The sequence below is a fragment of the Silurus aristotelis genome, assembly GCF_946808225.1.
Source record: "Silurus aristotelis genome assembly, chromosome: 7".
Classification (NCBI taxonomy): domain Eukaryota; kingdom Metazoa; phylum Chordata; class Actinopteri; order Siluriformes; family Siluridae; genus Silurus; species Silurus aristotelis.
Window position 1 is genome coordinate 15328069 of NC_139580.1, and position 23263 is coordinate 15351331.

The 23263-nt window shown below is 38.7% G+C and overlaps 1 protein-coding gene across 6 annotated transcripts in view; it reads left to right on the plus strand.

Annotated features, from left to right (window-relative positions):
• The first annotated feature begins 208 nt into the window (after positions 1-208).
• The window catches only part of iftap (intraflagellar transport associated protein), a 130623-nt gene continuing 107568 nt past the window's right edge, over positions 209-23263 (plus strand). For 2 of the 6 annotated variants that reach the window (XM_083547596.1, XM_083547595.1), the window contains exons 1-5: positions 2466-2617; positions 2733-2830; positions 6447-6489; positions 12249-12388; positions 12643-12791. In XM_083547596.1, coding sequence (XP_083403722.1) covers positions 2506-2617; positions 2733-2830; positions 6447-6489; positions 12249-12388; positions 12643-12791 — 542 coding nt within the window. In that variant the 5' untranslated portion in view covers positions 2466-2505. Of the gene's footprint in view, positions 1953-2465; positions 2618-2732; positions 2831-6446; positions 6490-12248; positions 12389-12642; positions 13340-20025; positions 20362-23263 lie in introns of those variants that run through there. The other 4 variants (XM_083547594.1, XM_083547598.1, XM_083547597.1 and 1 more) reach the window with 4 other exon arrangements.

Genomic DNA, 23263 nt, shown 5'->3' on the forward strand with positions numbered 1-23263 from the left:
TGATGAAGAGCTGTGCAGCGTGTGAAGCCTGACTGATTCTGATCACAGTTTAATATTGAGGTCAACCGCCTGTGACTGTCAGCTCCTGCAGGTGGCTGCGCAAAACATCATCACATCAGGAGCACGTTTAAATGAAAACAAGCTTGAAAACCCAGTTACACCCATAGAAATGAAAGAGTGCAAATATACTGTAGCTGTGTAGACGGAAACTCATTTCACGGTTAGCCCATGAGTGTATCTTCCGTGAGTTTCAGGATAATCTACACTAAAGCAATCACTACAATGTGATTGGATTGTTCACACACATCAAATCAGATTTGATCTGGTGTGAGACTATGGGAAAAGAGTGCTTATTTAATAAATGATTCTGTTTAGCAAAAAAACAACATCTATTATAGATCCCTCTTGGGGAAAGCACAGGGTTAGAGCAGCATGATAATAAAAAATATAACATGCAATATACCAATATAAAGGCTAATAAGTATGCATATAACAGAAGGAGACTCGAGTGTTTCTGGCAAAAAACCCCCCAAAAAACAGTATGACATGCAAGTATAAAATTGTGTAACAATATAGAAGTGCTGGTGCAGTTTATCAGAGTGACTGTATAATAAAATAGACGTATAATTATGGATGATAAAAGTACATAACGTAGGGCAGTATACTACACTTTATCACTTATTTTCTGTACGTTTAAAAGGGTAAAATACTACCATGGGTAAGGTATTCAATCTGTGCAGAAGGAATTTCCACGAAAAAGGGAAGGTGAGGGTTGAGATCTGGCAACCTTTTTTGTGTAGCAGCTATTCATTTTAACATAATAGTATGCTGGAATGCACAAAGAGATGTCTTGGGCAGATGAGACAGTTGACGGTTTAGTCTGTAATGATTGACAGTTGTGAAGGCGTTTTCAATTCTCCAATATTCTGCATTCAGAGAATGATTCCACTTTTGACTTGTGTACATCCAGGCTGCAAAATGGGGAGGAAACATGGACACCTCTGTGTTCTTCTTTTGTTGAGCCAGCAGGCTAACTATGATGAGTGAAATCTCTTCAAAACTTGTCAACTGTGGTATAAATTCTATAGATTTAACCAGCAAGGATGTCTGTATGTAGACTGATCTGTACATGGAGATACAGAGATACATTAACTGACACAAACCTTTGGATTATTTACGGCAGAAACCATTTTCTTCTGAGCCGATTCAATTTTAAACAAACCACAATCAAGCCAAACAAACAATGTTTTCAAGAAAAAACTGGTCCGAGGTTGCCAAAGAAGTGGAGACTCACAATACTTACTGATCTATATGACTTAATAAAACAAGTATACAGTTAACATGCTTATTAGGCATGCTAGTGAAAAGGATTTCAAAAATGGTGCAAAAAAAAAAAAAAATAGGATTCACAAAAAAAGTTTTATATTCAAAGCTATAGTGTGACATAAGCCTACTACTGACTGTACAGTTTTAATATTGAATAAATGCAGAATTGCACACTTTTCATTCCTGAACAAGCAGAAAAGTGGTGAGAGCTTTAAATGATGGCACGAGAGAGAGAGAGATTGAGAAACAGCTGTTTTGAGTTAATTAGCATAATGTTTTTGTGTTTAGGGGCTGCGCGTGCGTGCGTTTTCGGGAATGATCATGTGCAAAACAAAGTGCTGTAACCACTAGTGCCTGGAAGAGCGTTAGTGCTCAAAAAACACAAACACTTGAGCACCTGCGTCTCGAAGCTGCTGCTGACTCGCAGGGCAAAGCAAAAGAGTGGCTTAATTGACTCCTCAGCGCGAGGCTTTGAAAAACATGATGCCTCTGGCTTGCTAATCAGCTTTGAAAATAGATTTGAAATGAGTTTAATATTCATATACTATCATAACCCAGTCTTGCTGTGTAGCGTGGACCTTCCTTCATCTGTCCTCAAAGCCGGATGGCACACGCAAACCTTGAAGGTGACGAACTCTCAGCGAGTGGGATGTAGAACAGGACGGCGCAGGCCCGAGGCCATGCTGCTGAATTGTATTTATTAATTGATAGCACAAGTTAATTAGAATGTACTGTGCCACCTGTTTCTGTTCCTTGGAAGGGTACACTAGTCTCCACTGAAAGGACGAGTTTGATAAACGACAGGGTGACAGCTCAGATGTTCCGGTGATCATTTTGCGTGGTCATTCATTACACTTTAACGCCATTGTAATCATCACTTCTTTGTGCTAATTGTAATTGAACTGAACTTCGGAATAATAAGTTCACCTTAATCAGGGCTAATGTGGCTATAATGTGTATTATTATGTGATTAAGTGACCCAACAAGTAGCTCAGTGTAACTCTGATCATCTGTCTCACTTCTTTATTATCTCTGCACTCACATCTGTCTCCCTTCATATAAATTGCATCTGGGTTTGTTTATTGCATGCGGTTTTAAAGATAAGGATTTTTAAGGATTGCTTTCTCATGGGTGTTGTAATTTCCCCTCTCTGTCTGATGTGCTTGTAGGTTTGGTGAGATGCCTGATGATCCAGGTGTCATTCCTCAGTCCATGATGGAAGCTCTTGAGCTGTTCTTACCAGAGCAGTCCTACGAGCAGTTCCTGTCCACTTTCACACACCTGAGCACAGGTTTGTCATTACAGATACCGTCTGTAGAAAAACAACAAACATACGCTACACAAAAATACATTTTGCACTGATGATTTAGTAGTTTACTTGTATCTGTTTTTGTTCTCTGTTGTAGAGAAGGTGACTGCTGATTGTCCGATGGTCCCTGAAGAAGAAAATAAAACCTGTCTTGTAAAGTTGAACAAAGGGGACGGTGTGAACATGGACAGAAAGGTGAAATGTGAAAACAGCAGGACACTTTCATTCATTTAAAAACAGTAAACAATGTTTTCAGACCAGCTACCAGCCTGTAGTTGAGTACATTCCACAATATACTGAAGTTATTCAGTCCTATTCCTCAGCAGCTTTTCTTTTTTTCTCTTTTTAAAGACTGTCACTTTTTTACCCATTTATAGTTACATTTAATGTTGTTGGACATCTGTAAAGCATTTTAGTTTTGTGTACACTAATGTCATAGCAGCACCAGCCTCTTTGTAAAATGTCATAAAGCACTGAGAGTGGAGATTATGTACAAATATTCTATATATACGAAAGAGACACAGAACATGCCGCAGTATTACGAGAATCACATGATAAAAATGATGTTGAGAGTCTGCAGATATATTCTTTTTTATAAAAACAGTAGCCTATTCGAACAAGTGAATTAATAGAACCTGCAGTAATCAGCTATTGTCAGAGCCTTGTTCCTTTAGAAAATGAATAAGCACCCTCTGACTAATCAGAGTGGAGAATTTAGGTCAGCCTCATCAGATGTTCACTTAGGATGTAGCTCAAAATATGGTAAGTCATGAGGTTAGATGAAAAAGCATTGTGCGAGACTGATACGAAAGCAAATTGTTTACCTTCCCGGAGAACACGAATAACTTTGTGCATGTAATGGGTGCAGTATTGCTTAGCTAGTCTCAGTCTGTAACAGACTTAAACCAGACTGCATACACACTGGTTTAAAGTAATCAAATCCACGTTTATTCATTTGTAAGCATCTAATGGTTGGACATGTCTGTTTTAATGCATTTAAATGAAGTTATTGGCTGCAGAGTGACTCTTGTGGGTTCACTGATCCCACTTTGTGGAACAGAACTAAAGTTGAAGTACCTCATTGTACAGAGTTGGAAGGGTAATAGACAGTAATTAAACACCATCAGACAAAACAGAATGGTGACAATCAATAGACAGACAGTAGTATGAATCACTTTGAAGTTAAACATGATTTATTTATTTATTTATTCATTAACCTTAATCATATAAACCGGGGGAACGTGCAAAAGGCACGCAGTACACAGAGAGTAACCTTAGCTGAGAACTGAACCAGGAACCCTGGAGCTATGAGGTGTAACTATTCATGGCACCTATTAAATATTGAACAGTGCAAATGGCTTGTTGGTTATGTAGAGTGGAGGAGGATTTGTGGTTAGGAAAACTGTCCTGCTGAGCTGATACCATGTGAAGAACCCCCTGATATTCCAGCATTGACACTGTGTGTCTTTTACTGCCATACTAAGGACACTTTCTACTGTAGCTGTAGAAGCGGTGGAAGGTTCAGGAAGACAGATTAGTTTATTGAATCTTTCTAGGGAGTAGTGTATATGGACAAGGTGAGGTGCTTTGAGATATAAATCTGATACTTGAAGTTGGCAGTCCTCTCAGTGGCAGACCTGCAAAAGCAGAGAATAGTCTGTCTGCTTTCTGTGAAAGTCAACAACAAACTAATTGGTTTTCCTGAACATTTAAGGAGAGTCCGTTGTCTGCCTGCCAGAAGGTCAAGTTTGTCCTTGTAAGCTGAATATCAGCACCATGACAGCAGTGTCCTAAGAGAACCTCAGGAATAACGGTAACTCTGTAACAAATTTGAAGTGAGTGACTAGAAAGTACCCGGGAGGTCATGCGGGACAATACAATTGGACATTTGCAGTAGGAGGACTTTGGATCTGATTTGGAGTTTAATAAATTGATAGCTGAATGGACAAAGGAGCAAAGAAAAAGCAAGAGCAAAACCCGGAGAGAACAGTAAGGACTGCAGGACTACACTGGCACACTGTCAGTCAAATCATCTCCAAAGTCTCATTTTTTTCCTGCCCACTCTGTCTTCATGCATACTTGTGCGAACGCACTCCAACACTTTCGAGCAAATGAACCACAAGGCAATTAATGACTTCCCCCTGATGTGTGTGTGGTTTGCCATGTGTCTGAAAGGTACTTAAGACCCCTTGGTGTGTTGTATATTGATCTCTTCAGGTTTCTGGTTAGCAGGACATCAATTGATGTCATTACCCTCCGGTACTTACAGTGCTAAAGTCAGTGCAGAGGAGGCCATATTTAGCTGTTAGAACCAAGAAAAAATAAACATGTTTATTGAGACCAACAATCCCAGTGCTGTTGAGCTATTTAAACACACAAATAGAGTAAAGAAACGCCATTGGTTGCATGTGGATGTTTAGCTCAAGTCACATTTACTGAGATTTGGATCACAGATGGCTGCATGTAAAGGTGTAATGCGATATTTGAATCGTGCAATGCTTCTGAGTCAACTGTCAATAGCTTCTTTGTTGTGTTTCTGTTGGTGTCTTTTTTTGTTGTCAGATTGAATGAATCAAAAGCTTTTCAAAATGCAGCATTTAGATGATATGGTATCTGTCTGCATGCATTTTCATCACTAAATGTTAAATATTTCGCAGTGCCTTCTTTAACTGCAAATCGTTCTTATCTCCTCTAACACACTTTCCACTCCTACAAAACAGGACTTTTAATAAAAAAGTAAGTTGTTCTTATCTAATCATTTTCACGCACAGCTGACTTGATCTATTCGTAAGTGATTAAAGCAGATATGCCTTTCCAAATCCAGTAGGATTTTTAATGGTAAGCTAACCTGTACACAAAACACCTACACCCTCAATTCGGAGTGTTACTGTGCACAAAATCCCCGGTTCTGTACGTACTTCGGTGTTTAAGTTATGGTTTGGTTTAAGTTCGGTGCGGTTAAGGGGAAGAAATGCACAACGTAAAATTGCTTGTTGTTTTTTATTAATGCAGTTTATTAATATTAACATTTGGACAGTTTACATTTTTAAAACCATTTTGAATAGAATGCCAGTTAAAGAATATATAAAATGTATAAAAATAAAATAAAATACATCAAATTAATGCAATACACTTTTTTTTTAATATATTGATTAAATTGAGTAATCAATAAAATTGGCACAAATTAAATTGATTGAGTAGCCACAGTGACACTGTGCTAAACTCGAATACATTATGTTTTCAAGTTAAATAATAATAAAAAAAAGTTCTCAAAGTGTGAGGTGGACACTAAACATTTACATTTACATTTGTGGCATTCAGCAGACCACAAACTTGTGGAAACTAAGGAAAAAAGCCCTCGTTCCCTTAGAGAAACATGCTCAACAAGAAGTTCTATATGATATGTTGAATACTCTTTTATATTGCTTTATTTTATATAACACTGTAGTTCTTACAGTTGGTATGGCTGCAAGTCCTGTACAGCATATTTAAGCTTCCACAGATTTCAGCCTCAGACTGATCTTGGTTAGCAATTCAAAAGTTTAACTATTTTCACCCACACAAAAGGTCATAGCAGAAATCTCACAGCAGATCAACTACATGAACTCAAGCAACAGTAGGTTAGAGAAGACCAGCAAAAGGTGCAGCACTTTTGTGCTTGGAAGGAACAGATATATTAGTACATACTGATAGCATGCTATTTCATTAGAAACAAACTGGACAATAAGCACTGTTTTCATTTCCAATTTAAGAACAGTTAAGAATGTGTAAGGAAATAAATGTTTTAAAAACGTTGTCTTCCTTTCACCAGACAGACGCAGAGGTAGCGACTGAAGGATTACATAACACGGAAGGTAAATTGTTATTTTTTTTTATCACAATTATTAGTTGTTTGCGATACATCACAATATTTTGTATTAAAACGTATTTATTCAGATGCAACAAATGTGTACATCTTGATGTTTTACTTAGGGCGGGATATCATTAGGTTGTCTAGAGAAAAACACGAGTTTTAATTTGAATATGCTCTTGTATCATTTATTTTTGTGATTTGTATATTTACAGATATACTGCTTAGCATTGCAATATTTGCATAGGCACTATAGTGTAATTGCATAGGCATTAATGTGCACATAAAAAAAAAGCCTTAAAATTTACCTTAAATTTAATATGGTTTATTGAGACTCATACTTTTTTTTAGTTATTAGGACCTCCAGCTATCCAATTTCAATATATTAATATTTATTATGCATATTCAGTCCCTGCATATAACGAGCGACTGGCCTGTTTTTAGGGAAGTGGGTAGCAGCTTTACTGGCATACTTTAGTATGCTCACCATGCAGGTCTATAATGAGAGACAACATGCATCAGCCCTGCTATTCATCTCCATGAGCCTCTACTTTAGTGCTAATAATCTCTAATTAAAGAAAGCTGGGCCACAGAAACTCCATAGAAACCATGCATGTAAAGAGCAAGCTCATAGTGAGGATGATGCTCAGTGCACACTGTTTCAGGTTTCTCTAGGACGTTATGGGAAAAGATACAGATAAGAGTCAGTGAATATTAAAAGATGATATCAATCTGTGTGAGAACCACAAGGTGTGGCATTTTGCATGTCAGTCAGAGACAGTGAATGTCATAAAGAATTTGTCTGAACTCCGCACTAATTAGTGTGAGTAATTATGTAGCTACTGTGATATGTAAAATATGAGGGAGGGAGATAGAGAGAGAGAGAGAGAGAGAGAGAGAGAGAGAGAGAGAGAATGAGGGAGTGAATGCAGAGCTTAGCCTGACACGGAACACTCTGTAATTATCCTTATGGCAGGGTTCAGTGACGCATGGCTGGCATACAGATACTAAACCAGGTTGGGAAATAGGTGCCCTGACAAGCTTTTGGGGCAACTGTAGCAATACTCACAGGAGTGCATACGCTACATTTGTTTCCTCCAGCTGTTTATGCGGAAATGAGGACTTACGATACGACCTAACAGCAGCTTTTCTGATTCATTAGTAAAATGAAGATTCCTACTCTGGTGCTTTATTGTGGTTGTTAATATGCAGCATCACAGAAGCAAAGGCATCATCAATACAAGCAGCCCAGAAAAGGGCAGTGTGGATAAAACTGATGTTTATGTACCCAAGGGTCTCTCTCTCTCTCTCTCTCTCTCTCTCTCTCTCTCTCTCTCTCTCTCTCTCTCTCTCTCTCTCTCTCTCTCTCTCTCTCTCTCTCTCTCTCTCTCTCACACACTCACACAGATGCTTGCTTCTCTCTCAGCAAAATATGACATTCACTGGATGAGTAATTAGCTTTTAATTACGCTTTCATTAAGAGCTGCATTGCTTACACTTCTGTCAAGCGTTTTCACACAGCAGTCCACACATACTGTATATACACACACACACACACACACACACACATATATATAGATGTGCTGAAAGGGAGTGCAACAAGATGAGATCGAGATGGTGACTTGTGCATGATGTGTCAGGGTGAAATTTTTGTTTACAAAGTCTTCATTTAATATTTTATATATATATATATATATATATATATATATATATATATATATATATATATATATATATATATATATATATACAGTGAGGAAAATAAGTATTTGAACACCGTGCTATTTTGCAAGTTCTCCCACTTAGAAATCATGGAGGGGTCTGAAATTGTCATCGTAGGTGCATGTCCACTGTGAGAGACATAATCTAAAAAAAAAGAATCCAGAATTCACAATATATGAATTTTAAACTATTTATTTGTATGATACAGCAGCAAATAAGTATTTGAACACCTGAGAAAGTCAATGTTAATATTTGGTACAGTAGCCTTTGTTTGCAATTACAGAGGTCAAACGTTTCCTGTAGTTTTTCACCAGGTTTGCACACACTGCAGGAGGGATTTAGGCCCACTCCTCCACACAGATCTTCTCTAGATCAGTCAGGTTTCTGGCCTGTCTCTGAGAAACACGGAGTTTGAGCTCCCTCCAAAGATTCTCTATTGGGTTTAGGTCTGGAGACTGGCTAGGCCATGCCAAAACCTTGATATGCTTTTTACAGAGCCACTCCTTGGTTATCCTGGCTGTGTGCTTCGGGTCATTGTCATGTTGGAAGACCCAGCCTCGACCCATCTTCAATGCTCTAACTGAGGGAAGGATGTTGTTCCCCAAAATCTCGCAATGCATGGCCCCGGTCATCCTCTCTTTAATACAGTGCAGTCGCCCTGTCCCATGTGCAGAAAAACACCTCAAAGCATGATGCTACCACCCCCATGCTTCACAGTAGGGATGGTGTTCTTGGGATGGTATTCATCATTCTTCTTCCTCCAAACACGTTTAGTGGAATTATGACCCAAAAGTTCTATTTTGGTCTCATCTGACCACATGACTTTCTCCCATGACTCCTCTGGATCATCCAAATGGTCATTGGCAAACTTAAGACGTGCCTGGACATGTTCTGGTTTAAGCAGGGGAACCCTACGTGCCATGCATGATTTCAAACCATGACGTCTTAGTGTATTACCAACAGTAACCTTGGAAACGGTGGTCCCAGCTCTTTTCAGGTCATTGACCAGCTCCTCCCGTGTAGTTCTGGGCTGATTTCTCACCTTCCTTAGGATCATGGAGACCCCAAGAGGTGAGATCTTGCATGGAGCCCCAGTCCGAGGGAGATTGACAGTCATGTTTAGCTTCTTCCATTTTCTAATGATTGCTCCAACAGTGGACCTTTTTTCACCAAGCTGCTTGGCAATTTCCCCGTAGCCCTTTCCAGCCCTGTGGAGGTGTACAATTTTGTCTCTAGTGTCTTTGGACAGCTCTTTGGTCTTGGCCATGTTAGTAGTTGGATTCTTACTGATTGTATGGGGTGGACAGGTGCAGCTAATGACCTCAAACAGGTGCATCTAATTTAGGATAATAAATGTAGTGGAGGTGGACATTTTAAAGGCAGACTAACAGGTCTTTGAGGGTCAGAATTCTAGCTGATAGGCAGGTGTTCAAATACTTATTTGCAGCTGTATCATACAAATAAATAGTTTAAAAAACATATATTGTGATTTCTGGATTTTTTTTTTAGATTATGTCTCCCACAGTGGACATGCACCTTAGATGACAATTTCAGACCCCTCCATGATTTCTAAGTGGGAGAACTTGCAAAATAGCAGGGTGTTCAAATACTTACTTTCCTCACTGTATATAGGTTCAAGCCCCGGTATTGCCAAGCTGCCACTCTTGGGCCCTTGAGCAAGGCCCTTAACCCTCTATGCTCCGGGGGTCCCTTACGAGGGAAATATCAAGGTCCGTGACGTCGGAGTGACGTGGGGCCGCATTCCCGTGGGTTTACCACCTGCAGGAGGGACCGTAAGGGACGGTGCTGTGAAGATTGGAAGGCGGGGGCCTGCTTAGACTGCTGCCCCCGCGACCCGAATTACGGATATGCGGGAGAAAATGAATGAATGAATGAATATATATATATACACACACACACACACACACACACACACACACACACACACACAGATCAAAAAGATTAAAGGAACACTTTGTAAACATATCAGACCTCAATGGGAAAAATAATCATGCCGGATATCTATACTGATATGGACTGGGTAATGTGTTAGGAACAAAAAGATGCCACATGGTTTGATGGAAATGAAAATGATCAACCTACAGAGGGCTGAATTCAAAGACACCCTGAAAAGCGAAAGAAATGGCTAGACCATTTTGCTAAAATTTTGCAGCAACTCAAAATGGTACTCAGTAAATTGTATGGCTCCCACATGCTCGTATGCATGCCTTAAAACGTCATGCTTGAAAAGCTTTCATTTCTTAACATTTACATTAAGATGTGTTAAGTTAGGTCAATTGGTATGGAGGAACAAAAGTACTGGAATAGATAGACCATTATTCAATAAATAACAGTAATTCTTTGTTTGCATTTCCCTTACAATAACTGCATTAACCTGGCAACCCACTGTTGTCACCAAACTGTTGCATTCATCTCTTGCAATGCTTTTCCAAGTTGCTGTTTGCGTTGGAGGTTTTCTTCCTTCAGTCTCCTATTTAGGAGGGAAATCCATGCTCAGTGAAATCTAGTGATTGACTTGGCCATTCGGAAACCTTTCAGTTGTTTCCTTTGATGAAGTCAGTTAGTAAATGGCTGCAGCATTGCTATTTAATACTCGTCTATTAATTACAGGTTTATGTCTATGAATCAGATAAGTTGAACTGGTAGACTAAAAAAATGATGGGGTGCATCTGTTATGACTCTGATACAGCAAGCTCTTCCAATCCATTTTTTTTTGTAAATATTTGTTGGTGTTCAAGTTTATTTCTACAGCGCTTTTCACAATAGACATTGCCTTCGAACAACTTTACAGAATGTAAGAATTATAGAACAAAAATCCAATATAAGTAAATTATGTGTATTTATCCCTGATCAGCAGCCTGGGGTGACTGTGGCAAAGAAAAACTCCTTTAGATGGTATGAGGAGGAAACCTTGAGAGGAACCAGACATTAAAGGGGAACCCATTCTTCTTTTATCAACATTATCAACTTGTGCTGTTAATATCATGAACAGCAGCTACGCTAATTCCTCTCCACTGCTTCTCTTTCTCTCCCCATCCCGAGGCATCCTGAGGTTTGGCCAGCTCCAGTCACGTCCCACCTCGTGAAGATTATGGACCTATGGATGATCATGGAGAAGTAGATGCCGAGTGTTTAAAGGCCCTGGCATGGAGAAGCTGATGCTGGATCTATGATGATCACAAATTGTTCTGTATTGTTGAAAGATTTATGACCAAACTCTTGATGTCACCCATATGAGGATGGGTTCCCCTTTGAGTCTGGTTCCTCTCAAGGTTTCTTCCTCATATCATCTAAGGGAGTTTTTCCTTGCCACTGTCGCCACGGCTTGCTCATCAGGGACAAACGCACACCATTCACCTTCACTGTTGTTTTCTGTAAAGCTGCTTTGAGACAATGTCTGTTGTGAAAAGCGCTATACAAATAAACTTGACTTGACTTGACTTGACTTTTGGGTGATATCAAGAGTGTGATAATAAAACATAAACAAAAACGAAAGCCTGGAAAGAGAGAAAAACCATGAGCACAGGAGTGTGATTAGTAGTAATTAGTAAAGTCCTTAAAGTAAATACATTTCTACTGTTTTATACAGTCAGTGGAGGTTGTGGTGTTGATATTTTTATGGCAAGAAGTATCCGATTGCTAATCAGACTAGGACTAAAATAAAGAAATCTGTGGAAGTCTTCACTTTATGATGCCTTTCACTCAGTATAACCTCACTGTAGCTAAGTATAGCCAGTCTTCAATACATTGAGCTTCAGCTAAATCATTTACACAAAGTATGTCAGATAAATGATCAGATTACAGCAGAGAATCTGCCAGAATCCTAAAGTAACACCTTTATCATATGTTTATTGACTAATTGTTACATTTCTAGTTTTTTATCCACATGGCTTCTTTAACTGAGATACTCTTCATCGGGAACTGTTCAAACTAATGCTAATTGTAGTCTTTTTCAACTTTTCCTAATAAGACGCATGCCTATGGACATGCGGGTTATTCGTGTTATCTTTTTCCTGTTAGATGTACGTGTGCTTCCTGGTGAGGTTGAGGAAGATTTGCCTGCCTACACTCCTGCTTATTGTCACCGCACACAGCTTGAGCTCTGTTCTACTGATATGGACCATTGGACACACACTCCACCAAGCAATACAGAGAGCCAGGTATACACGCAATTCATCACTCTTGACTCTCCACTCTCTAAATTCACGTGTTCCTTTAGAGTTGCTAACTTTTGTAAGAGTTACACACACATTTTAGATCAATCCAATAATCATCAGATAGTAAATAGCACTGAAGTGAAATGGCAATTAAACTAAATTGATTCAAACAGCTTGAATTGGGTTCAAGCAATGTAATTTGGTTAATTGCATAAACATGCAGTGAAATTGGAGCAAAGCTTGTGTTTCATGTTCAGATATGCCGAGCTACAACATCATTTACTCTCCCCAGAGCGAAACCGAGGACGCTGTGCCTTTCAGTCTGGATGACACCTTTGATTATGACAATGTCGCACTGTCTCACAAGTATCCTGTCAAATCCAGCACCGGTGGATCATCATGACCTGTAAGTGCCCACACTTGGACAGAGTTTGGATCAGATGTAACAGCTCTATAGCCGCCAAGCAAATGATTGAAAATGTGCCCGGTGTTGAGATAGGTACCATGCATATTAAAGGAGAACATGCTCTGCCGTGTTTTTGAACACACTAAACTGTGCCCAGACTTTCCTGGATGCCCTTTTTAAAAAAGACCTTCACCAACAACCATTCAGCCCATTAATGGACGCAATGGCGTTTTCACGTGTTGCTGCACTAATCGCGTGTATTAGCACAGGGCATTTTCAACAAAAACCCATCTGTGCATGAAAGGCCCAGGGCACTGCAAACAACCAGAGTACCACGGCAACGTCACATTTCTGTATGCTGGAAACTGTAGCTGCTTCTTTGGGCGACCCACAGAGTACACTGTTGAGAGAGCAATTAAGTACATGCCGTTACAGGATGCCTCATACTGTGCTTTATTCACTGGAACAAAACGCTTATATTTTTTCCCCCTGTTTCCCCTTTGTAAGCATTTGAAAACCAGATTAAAAGCCATGTATTTCAGTCAGTACTCAAAGGTGCCCTTTTATTCCTGGTTTTGCTTTTTGTGACATTTTAAAGAAATTATAAAAATGTCTGTTATTGAGTAGCTTATGTTATTTCCTGCTGTGTTCTGTAATTTATCCAGCCTTACATACGTGGATTTTCTTTTTTTTTTTTTCCTCCTTTTAACGTTTTAGAGTGTTTGAGAGGTGTCAGGAATTAAAGTACGGTAGCTAAACTAGGATTGTTCATTTACTTCTCGAAAACATTAAGGAGATTGTGTGAATATTTCAGTTGCCTGCTCTGTTTGTGGCAGTGCATTTTGAATGCCCTTTGCCTTCATCTCGCATTTAATTGGTGGGTGGAAGTGTTGGAACATGCCGGAAAGGAACAAGACCTTTTCAGCACACAGACACCTTTTTTTTTATTTATTTTTTTTATACACAGTTTGAAATCAGTCATGTTAGTAGAAAAATAGCAGAGATGATTCACTAAAACTATGCAATATTATGCTTGTGTAGAAAACTGCTATCATCCCTTAATTTTAAATGACCAATTTGTAGGAATAACATGGTGACCAGAAGTCTTTGCTCATCAGTGTACTGTACACCAACTGCTTTTAAGGCTATACAGTAGGAGGTGAAAGCAGTTGATGTTCAATATGATGTAGTAGCTGTTGTCAAAACAGGACATTCATTCTATAGATTTCCAACATTCTCTTAATTCATTGCTCATAATTCTTTGTTCACTGCCGCTAAACAAAGAATTAGTCTCTCCAGAGAAATCGTTTGTTCTGATCGCAGAAATGCGCTTGACAAAATGACCAGCCAATCTTGGGTTTTCCAAACTGATTGCATCTCTAACAGAAGAGATTATAAACAACTCCTCAGTGAAGGATGAAGAGTGCTGGGTCATTGGCCAGCGATTTCATTACAAATAACGTGATCTTAGTGGTCGCTGATCTGCTGGCATTCTCAGTCACACGATCACATTGTTCGATGTGAAAATGAATTAATGCACTGACCTGTTTCTTCATGAATTTCTGCATTGCACTGCTGCTAAATGATAGACCGATAATAATTGAGTTTCTATGTATAAATGCATGAATAAGAAGGCGTAAAGTTGACACATCTTAAACCTTGAGGCAGATGGACTTCACTAACAGAACAATGCATTGGCTTCGACTGTTATCAGGCAAGAAGAGGAACCCGAGGCTACAGTGGGCATAGACTCACCCAATCCGGACAGATGAAGACCAGAAAATTATTGCGTGGTCTGCTTTCTGCCTTGCCTGGCAGGCGGCGGGGTCAGAAATTGCATCACGGCGTATCTGATTATGCTGATTGTGTGCATCCACATCGAGCATAATAAAATACCATTGCATAATGATAATGAGTTATGAGTTCAGTGTACTTCACTGGCCTTCCCAGTCACCACATCTAAATTCAGTAGAACACCTTTTGAGATATGATCGAAAACGCTTCAATTTTTCATTCATTTCCAATTTGACAAATTTTTTGACAAAAAAGTTGAATCTTTGAAATATTTACATGAAATTTTAGTTTCCTAGTGTTTGTTATTTCTTTCTTTGCAGTCAGCACTCGAGCTGGCATGGACCACATAAGTTTGTTGTAAACCTTATGATTCATTTTTAGATCTAATCCATTTTATCTGAAACACACTTCTTTTTTTTTTTTTTTTTTTTTTTTTTTTTTAAGGGGTTTGAAGAAAATCTGACCTTTTGTACAAAGCAGTTAATTTTCAAGTTCACTTTACAAGTTTATTTGTCATGTGTACAAAATGTGAAGTTTAAATGCTCAACTTGTGAAACTTAGTTTTGCAATACAAAATGCATACATAAGATAAAGGGGAAGAAGATGAAGAAACTCAGGGAAAGATATTATCTTCAAATACCACATGTATACAAAATATGTAGAATATATTAAGGAACTGATATGTAGCTGTGTAAAATACAATGCAGATGATGCAACAGTCAAAAAAAAAAAATGCAGTGTGGATTATATCTATGATCAATATATTGCAGAGATTGGACTGGGACTTTAGTGGTAGTAAAGTGGTAACAGTGCCCTGTGAAATATTGCCAGCTGCCCAAAAGTGACAGAAACATGTGAAGAGCTTGTCCATGAATGTCTGTGAGCTGACAGTGAGACGACCAGTGAGTGGGAGTAAGGGTGTGGGTGGGCGGCAGTTGAGGCATGGAGTGGTGTGTAAGTGCACTACAAGGAGTAAGGGCTTGATTATAGTTTATTCTTGCAATGATCAATGTTACAAATTTTGCTTACATATAAATAGGGACCTAAAAGTAATGCCTAGAAAATTAAGTTTTCTTATAAAACTTTCTTTTAAATGGAAAGATAAAAAATGAGGGATTTACTTTAATGTAACGAGCAAGCTGTTGTGTGTGTGCACATTTACATTTGACATTTCTTGTGTGTACTAAGGGTGTCCCAGCAGGTGGAGGTAGTTGCTGTTTGCCATGTGGGCAACCTCACTGTTCTTCTGTTAGCCCAGGTGTTCCATAACCACAGCCTTTCAGTTAGAGCGACTCCATAGAAAGAGATGTAGAGCGAGATAACCAGGGCAACCCTTCTTTCCCTGTATTTAAACACTATGTATGAGAGACATGTTTCCCTGGTTGTGAGCCTTGAAAGAACTTTCTAAAAAAACATAAAACGTGTCAAATTTTCAGTAAAAATATTTCTACAACGATTTACTTCTACTAGAGTTCTCAAGTCCTCAATGGTTCTCATGCATTTTCTGAGTTTATTGATTCATTGTAGTTGAAATTACACAGCAATTCCAGAGTGAGCTATAGAGCTAATATGTGTGATCTCCCCCCCCCTTTTTTTTTTTTTCTTTTTTTTTTCTCTGCATTCAGAAACAGGTGTGCCCATGTGTATGCCCATGTTCAGGTGCAATACTAACTGTATTTCCCAGCAGATAAAGACGATAGAGCTGGGAAATGTACTACAAATGAAGCATCTATTAATTTGGGCCACTTACACTGCTGATGACAAGGCATATTTAAATAGCTCCCATATGTATTCTGATAGTTTCAGATCTCCATTCTCATCATGCCTGATGGATCCTCAGGCAGCAGTTTCATTTTTGTAAGCATGTCTGGGAGGTTTTTTTTAAACGTGAATGTTCGCTGATAAGCAATTTAAATACTTTTTTAGTTCACCTGCATCTGTATTCACTTTCGAGGTGCAATCTGCCGTATGGTTCTGTTGCCTAATGATTATTCATAGCGTTTGTGTCATCTGTTATGTCTCAGGAAGAGTTGCATTATATTTAACAGGGTGGTTTTTTTTGTTTCCTGAGGGGGGCACTGTTGCATTGGTGGTCGGATTTCTGGCTTTGTTCATGAACTAAGTGCTTTTATCTGCTGTACCTTGCACACTGTAAGGACAAAAGTATTGGGACACCTGACCCTGCCAGCCATATATAGTACTTCTGGTGGGAAGAATTGTGTTTTCACGTTGGAGGCACACAAGTATATAGGATTTCTTTAAGAATGGTGGCATAAAATTTTTTTTTACTTGGGTCTCTACAAACAGACCCTAACCTTTTCCAGGATGACAATGCCCCTGTGCACAAAGCCAGCTTTAGCAAGATAAAGGTTTTCATGGGTTGGAGTGGAAGATCTTGCTATAGACACCTGCTATAGAGCTCTGGCCTCAACCCCCTGTTTAAACACCTGTGGGATGAATTGGAACACTGACTGCACCTCAGGCCTCCACCCTATAATATTACCTGACTGCACTAACAGCCCTGTGGCTGAACGAGCACAAATCTCCACAACCATACTCTGAAATCGAGTTGAACATTTCCAGTAGAGAAGAGGTTTTTATAGCAGCAAATGTGGACTGGGATGTTTAAAAAGATGTGTAATATGAAAAGCTCATATAAATTTTATGGTCAGGGGTCCTTCAACTTTTGTCTGTATTTTAGTGCTTTATTTTTCTGCTTAGTTACTTAAATAGCTCAAACATAATGTTTCTGATTTGACCACAAAAGTAGCACTTGTATCTAGTTGATTGGCAGGTGGTTAGCGTTAAAAAAAAAATGCCCTTAAGTAAGAATCAGTTCCTTGGGTAGCCTTACCATCGAGGAAAATCCTTCATTATTCACTACATGTTTAGAAAAACACAGATATAACACTAGACATCTGTGCCAGGAAGTTCCCTCAATAGGAATGATTTTGCTGGAAATTCACAGAAAATATCACTTACAGTGGCAATTTTGTACACAAAGAAAATTTGATCATAAAGTTGTCTTCCGCTTGGTATTTTTGTACTTTTTTTTTTTATATACAGAACTGAATGGAGTCACTAATAATGAATGACGCTGATGCGAACACATGTGCGAACAATACCGGATTGTAGCATTTTGAAAAGGCTCCATTTTGAATGTTCTGGCATAGAATGTCAGAATGCTGTTCCAAAGTTATGACTTTCAAACTTTAGCTGGTTAACAGCTGCGAACAAATACTCTGATGAGCGACGGTATAAACAAAGCAGGCTTAATCCAAGGTTGTGAGCTGTTTAGCCAAGAGGGCTGAGGACTTCGTATAAGATGTGAATTAACCTTCCCGTTTTGTGTGTGTGTGTGTGTGTGTGTGCGTGTGTGTGTGCGTGTGCGTGTGCGTGTGCGTGTGTGTGTGTGTGTGTGTGTCTGTCTGTGTTGTGTAACCAGCTCTGTACGGTGTTATTCCAGTAATGGATCTTTATTCCTTAGCCCTTGAAGGATTTCAGAAGGGAGCATGGATTAATGGACTCGTGGTGGATACATTTACATGCACATGCTCTCTGTGTTGTGGAAAACAAGACTTAACAGTGTCTCTGCCTTATTTGATTATAACTCCTTACTTTGCACACGTTTGCATCCCTGTGGACGACACAGAGGTTTCATTGATTTACAAGACAAAATGATGCCGCAATAAAAGTGTGTGATAATAAAGCCTCATGCTGCAGAGAAAGAGGAAGGTACCGAGGGGGAGAGAGAGAGAGAGAGAGAGAGAGAGAGAGAAAGAGAGGGCTGTTGATCTCTTGTTTATGCAAATACCCCTTTATTCTCCTAAGGGCTTGTCTTCACATTGCCAAAGCTGAGGTCTACAGTGGTACTGCTGCTTCCACAGAGAGAGAGAGAGAGAGAGAGAGAGAGAGAGAAAGGAAGGAGAGAGGGTGCATGATAGAAGGACATACAGTAACAAGCAAACAGAAACAGGCACAGAGAGCATACAGACAGGGCCGGGGTTCTGGATGAAGTGTATTTATTTATTTATAAAAGTTTTTTTTGATTGATCAAATGGATCAAGTCAGAGAATCAGTCATGCTGCATATATCTAAATACCAGGACCTGCAATATTGCAGCTCTGTCTTTGTCAAACTCTTCTGAAAAACGTTTTCTTGTCTAGTAGAAATGCATCCTCTCCTCTAAAACCCAGACATTGAAATAATGATCATGTAAATAAAAAAACCCTAGACTGTCATGGAGAGAAAAACTTGGTTTTATTTTGTATTCAGCAGTCCACAAAAAGGTCAAAACCTGTTTTACGAAGTTTCATTTCGTTTAATTATCATGGTTAATTATTCAGAATCCAGGAGGCATCATTTGAACTATTTTACAACAGTTCTGGGTTTAAAGACAAAGCTCCATGTAAAGTGTTTAATCTTTTAAAAGAAGAGCTTGGTTAGAGCCTTTAAGCCTCTCAAATGTTCTACTTAAAGTACTCTTTGACAGTAAAAAAATAAATAAATAAATAATAATAAAAAAGCTTTTCGTGTAAAGTCAGCTATAGATCTTTTAAGGAATTTAAAAGGACTAAGCAAAAGAACCCGTAATATGGAAAGTGTTTGCCTCTTTCTTTCGGTAATAGTGTAGTGAGATGTTTGTGTGCACTGGCGATATGCTTCATGCTTGCATCAGCTACCCAGAAAATTTGACAGCACCCACCATTTATGTCAGGTTTTTTTTTTTTTTTTTTTTTTACATTTTCATATGATTCATTATAAATCAATTTCCTTGCAAATCTCTGTTATTAGTACATGTCTGATGTTGGTTGCCTCATCAAATGAAAAGGAAGTGAGCAATTTTTCTAAGTTTCCCTGAAATACTGTATCGAAATTTTAGGAATTTGTAAGTTTTAGGGATAAGTACATTTGTACCTAACAAAATAAGAAGCCTCGACTCATGTAACGTATAATACATAAAGAGAATATCAGACAGTGCAGAAATCCCAGGCATTACATTATATTTTAGTATACTAGCTAGGGTTGCTTAGCTAAAAGTTAGTGTGCTCGTAATGCTAAGATGTGACCTACGTGATTTTTACCATTTCTTTAACTGAACCCTTTCTCATAATACTGACACAACCATGTCATACACTTGTAATGTCTGATGGCATATGCAGTAAGAAGAAAAATAATGTATTGTATCAGGAATTGTTCTAATGTTGGCTGTAATGTTCATTTTTTATCTAGTTAACTTACAGCCAATAACAGATGCTAATAAACATACATACAACTCTAGCATGTTGGTGATACGACCTTCAATATTCATGTGAAAATACCTTGTCATCATTGCATGTAATTCTTACTAGCTATTGCTTAGAACATGACTTTAAGCACGGCTCCTTAATGTTTATTCAGTCATTCATCCTTCTCCGATATGCTCTTCTTTTTTTGTCAGGGTCATGGCAGATCCAGAACCTATCCCGGGGAGCGAGATGGGATATTACACCCTAGATGCTGCACCGCTTTTCTATTTTTATCTGTCCTGCTCTCATCCTTGTTCCCTCACACATTTATTATCTTTTTCATATGCAATCACTTAGGAAGGAATTTATTTAAACTGCCTGCTGCCTTTGTTAATTTATTGGAAGGCAACGCCAATCACATTTATAATTCACAATTATAAAGGAGGAAAAGCTAGGCCACTCTAAAAATTTCCCCTTTGCATAAAAAGTAAAATGTCTGATGTTTGAGTATAATACCCCTATTTAAAAAAAAAGTCTTAAATAATACCTCTCTATATCCATATTTGTTCCCTGAATGGATTAACACCGATTGTGTTATCACAGATATTATCTCATCATCCAGTCCTATTAACTGCAGAGATGTAGACATTATTCTCTCACTTGTCATTATGGCCTCATGTATCTGCTATAGAGGGTCAAGTTCATGGGTAAAGGACGTCTTAATACTAAAACATAATTACTAAGTTGTCATAGTGTTAAAGGGTTAAGAGTCAAACATTAAGAAAAAGGTATTTCGTGGAGAGTCAACGATAATATTAATTGGATTTTTAATACAAAGATATTCAGCTTCAAGATTTAGAAACTGTACAGAACATTGAATCAGCAACATGTCACTGTGTATCGTTAAAGCACTAGAATGTATAGTATTTTGAGGCAGTTAATGATAAGGTGAATATGGTATCAGGATAGTGTTGTTAGAACATGCGTATACCATGCACAACCAACAATGTTTAGAATAACTTTCTTTCGGCTTCTCCCGTTAGGGGTCGCCACAGCGGATCATCCGCATGTTTGATTTGGCACGTTTTTACGCTGGATGCCCTTCCTAACGCAACCCTGCCCAATTTATCTGGGCTTGGGACCGGCACTGAAAGTGGCTGGGGCTGGTTCCCTGACCGGGGATCGAACCCGCGCCGCAGCGGTGAGAGCGCCGCATCCTAACCACTAGACCACCAGGGAACCTAACAATCTTTAGAATACATTTTCCAAACAAAAAGTGATTACATAAGATGTGGAAAATGTCATTGTTATGGCCGTTCTCAGAAAAGATACCTATTAATATATTTTCTAAGCCACTTGCTGACTAACACATGCTCAGCAAAAAATTTATCATATTAACATTACATTGGTCTAGACAGCCGTGACAGCTTATGACCTTGTACATGACCAGGTTTCAGGTAAATTGTTTTACCACATTTATAAAGAAAGGAAAGAAATTTAGTTTAGTTTTAGTTTAGATCGTGAAATGACACGTTGCACAGAAAAGTGAAAATCCATATTACTTTTAGTAAATCAGATATCTGAATCTCTACATTGTGTGCAGTTTTGGTTTAGAAATTGCATGGCAAATATTAGCTGCAGTCACACTCTTATACTCAGTATATGAAAACAAAATTCTATAGATCTTATTTCCTGATTTTGAGGGCAAAGCAGCGAACAAAACATTGTCTGGCACATAATGTTTGATGTTTGAGTGCAATTTTGACTCATGCTTGACAGTGTTTAGTGCCTGTTCTGAATGATATGCATCTTTGTGGAACAGCATCCAAGCATCACAGCCACCTGCTCGCTGTACCATGCAGGAAATTAGACTGCTGGCTTTTTAATTTCCCTTTTTGCAGTCTCATCTCCTGCAAAGCAAATATGAGCATCCTATCTGACCAGTTGCCTTTTAGATGTCTCCTCTGTAGTCTCGGTGGTAAAGCAAGACTAGCACCATAGTCGCACTTTTAATCTGAACCATATATTTTATATATGTAGGCAATATCTTTCGGTAAATGTCACATTCTCAGACTTGCTGATTGAGTGGCCTGCAGTGAGGCCGGTGCCATGATTGATCTCTATTCTCGCCACGGCAGCCGAATGATTGGGGAACATAATAACATCTGTGGGGAAGTTGGGGGGAGGGGGGTTTAAATGAAGCCATGCTGAATTATTTGAAGGGAAGCAGTGATGAAATCGAGGAAATGTGTGGTACAGAGAAAATCACTACTTATACATGTTATGCTGCATGATTTCAGATATCACCATCTCTTCCTTTAAGTTTCACATTTAAATATACATGTATGATGATGACATAAAATGCCATCATTTCTTTGTAAAATATATTTAAACAGGCAAAAGGAATTTTGTCCATCATTCAATGAATAATAGTAATCAGACTTTGCTTTTTGGTTTAACAGATTTTAGGGAAGTGGTAGCTCAGTGGTTAAATGCAGATCATCTGATCTGGCGATCGTGAGATCAAATCTCAGCACTGCTAAGCTGCCATACCTGGGCCCTTACACCGAGACCCTCACCTAATCTGGTGTGTAGTATAAATAAAAGTGGATAAGGATGTCTACCAAATGCTGTAAATGTTAAATAATAAAACAAACAATTTCTGTAGTTCTCAGTGAGACTTCTGCACCTGTCAACAGGTAGTTTAGTCCATTCTTTGTCAGCAACTAGTTTAAGCTATCTCAAGTTTGAGGGATGCCTTCTCCAGACTGCATTTTTTATAATGTGCATGTGTGTGTGGATACCTGACCATAAGATTTGTATATATTTGCTTTTTGGACATCCCATTTTACATTTACTCACCATTTACTGTTATAATAACCTCCCCTTTGTAAAGATGATGTACCACTAGATTTTGCAGTGTGTTCATTCAGCCACAAAGTTGTGGTGTAAAGTGTTAGTAAAGTCAGGAACTGGTGTAGGGTGAGGAGGCCTGGGGTGTGTTACAATTAATCCCAAATATGTTCCATAAAGTTCAGGCCAGAGCTCTGTAGAAGGTCACTCAATCTTCCACTTCAACAATTGTAAATCATATCTTTGTGGAGCTCACTGTGTGCACATGGACATCCAGAGACATCCTATACACTTGTGTGCCTCCAAGTTTGTGGAAACATTTTGAGGAAGAACCACATATGGCTGGAAAAGGCAGATGTCCAAATAATATTGTCCATATATGGTACTTCAGATTACTTTGAATATTTAAAAACGAAAATATCCCAGTGATGTAAGTAATCAAGCCCTTCACAATGACACTTGTTTAGCTCAGGTGCATCTCATATCACTTGATCATCTTTAAAATGTTTAAACGATTTGATTGCAGTCCATCTGTGGCTAATGTAATTGATTGGACTTGGAAAGGCACACGCTTGTTTAATAAGGTCTGACATGAAA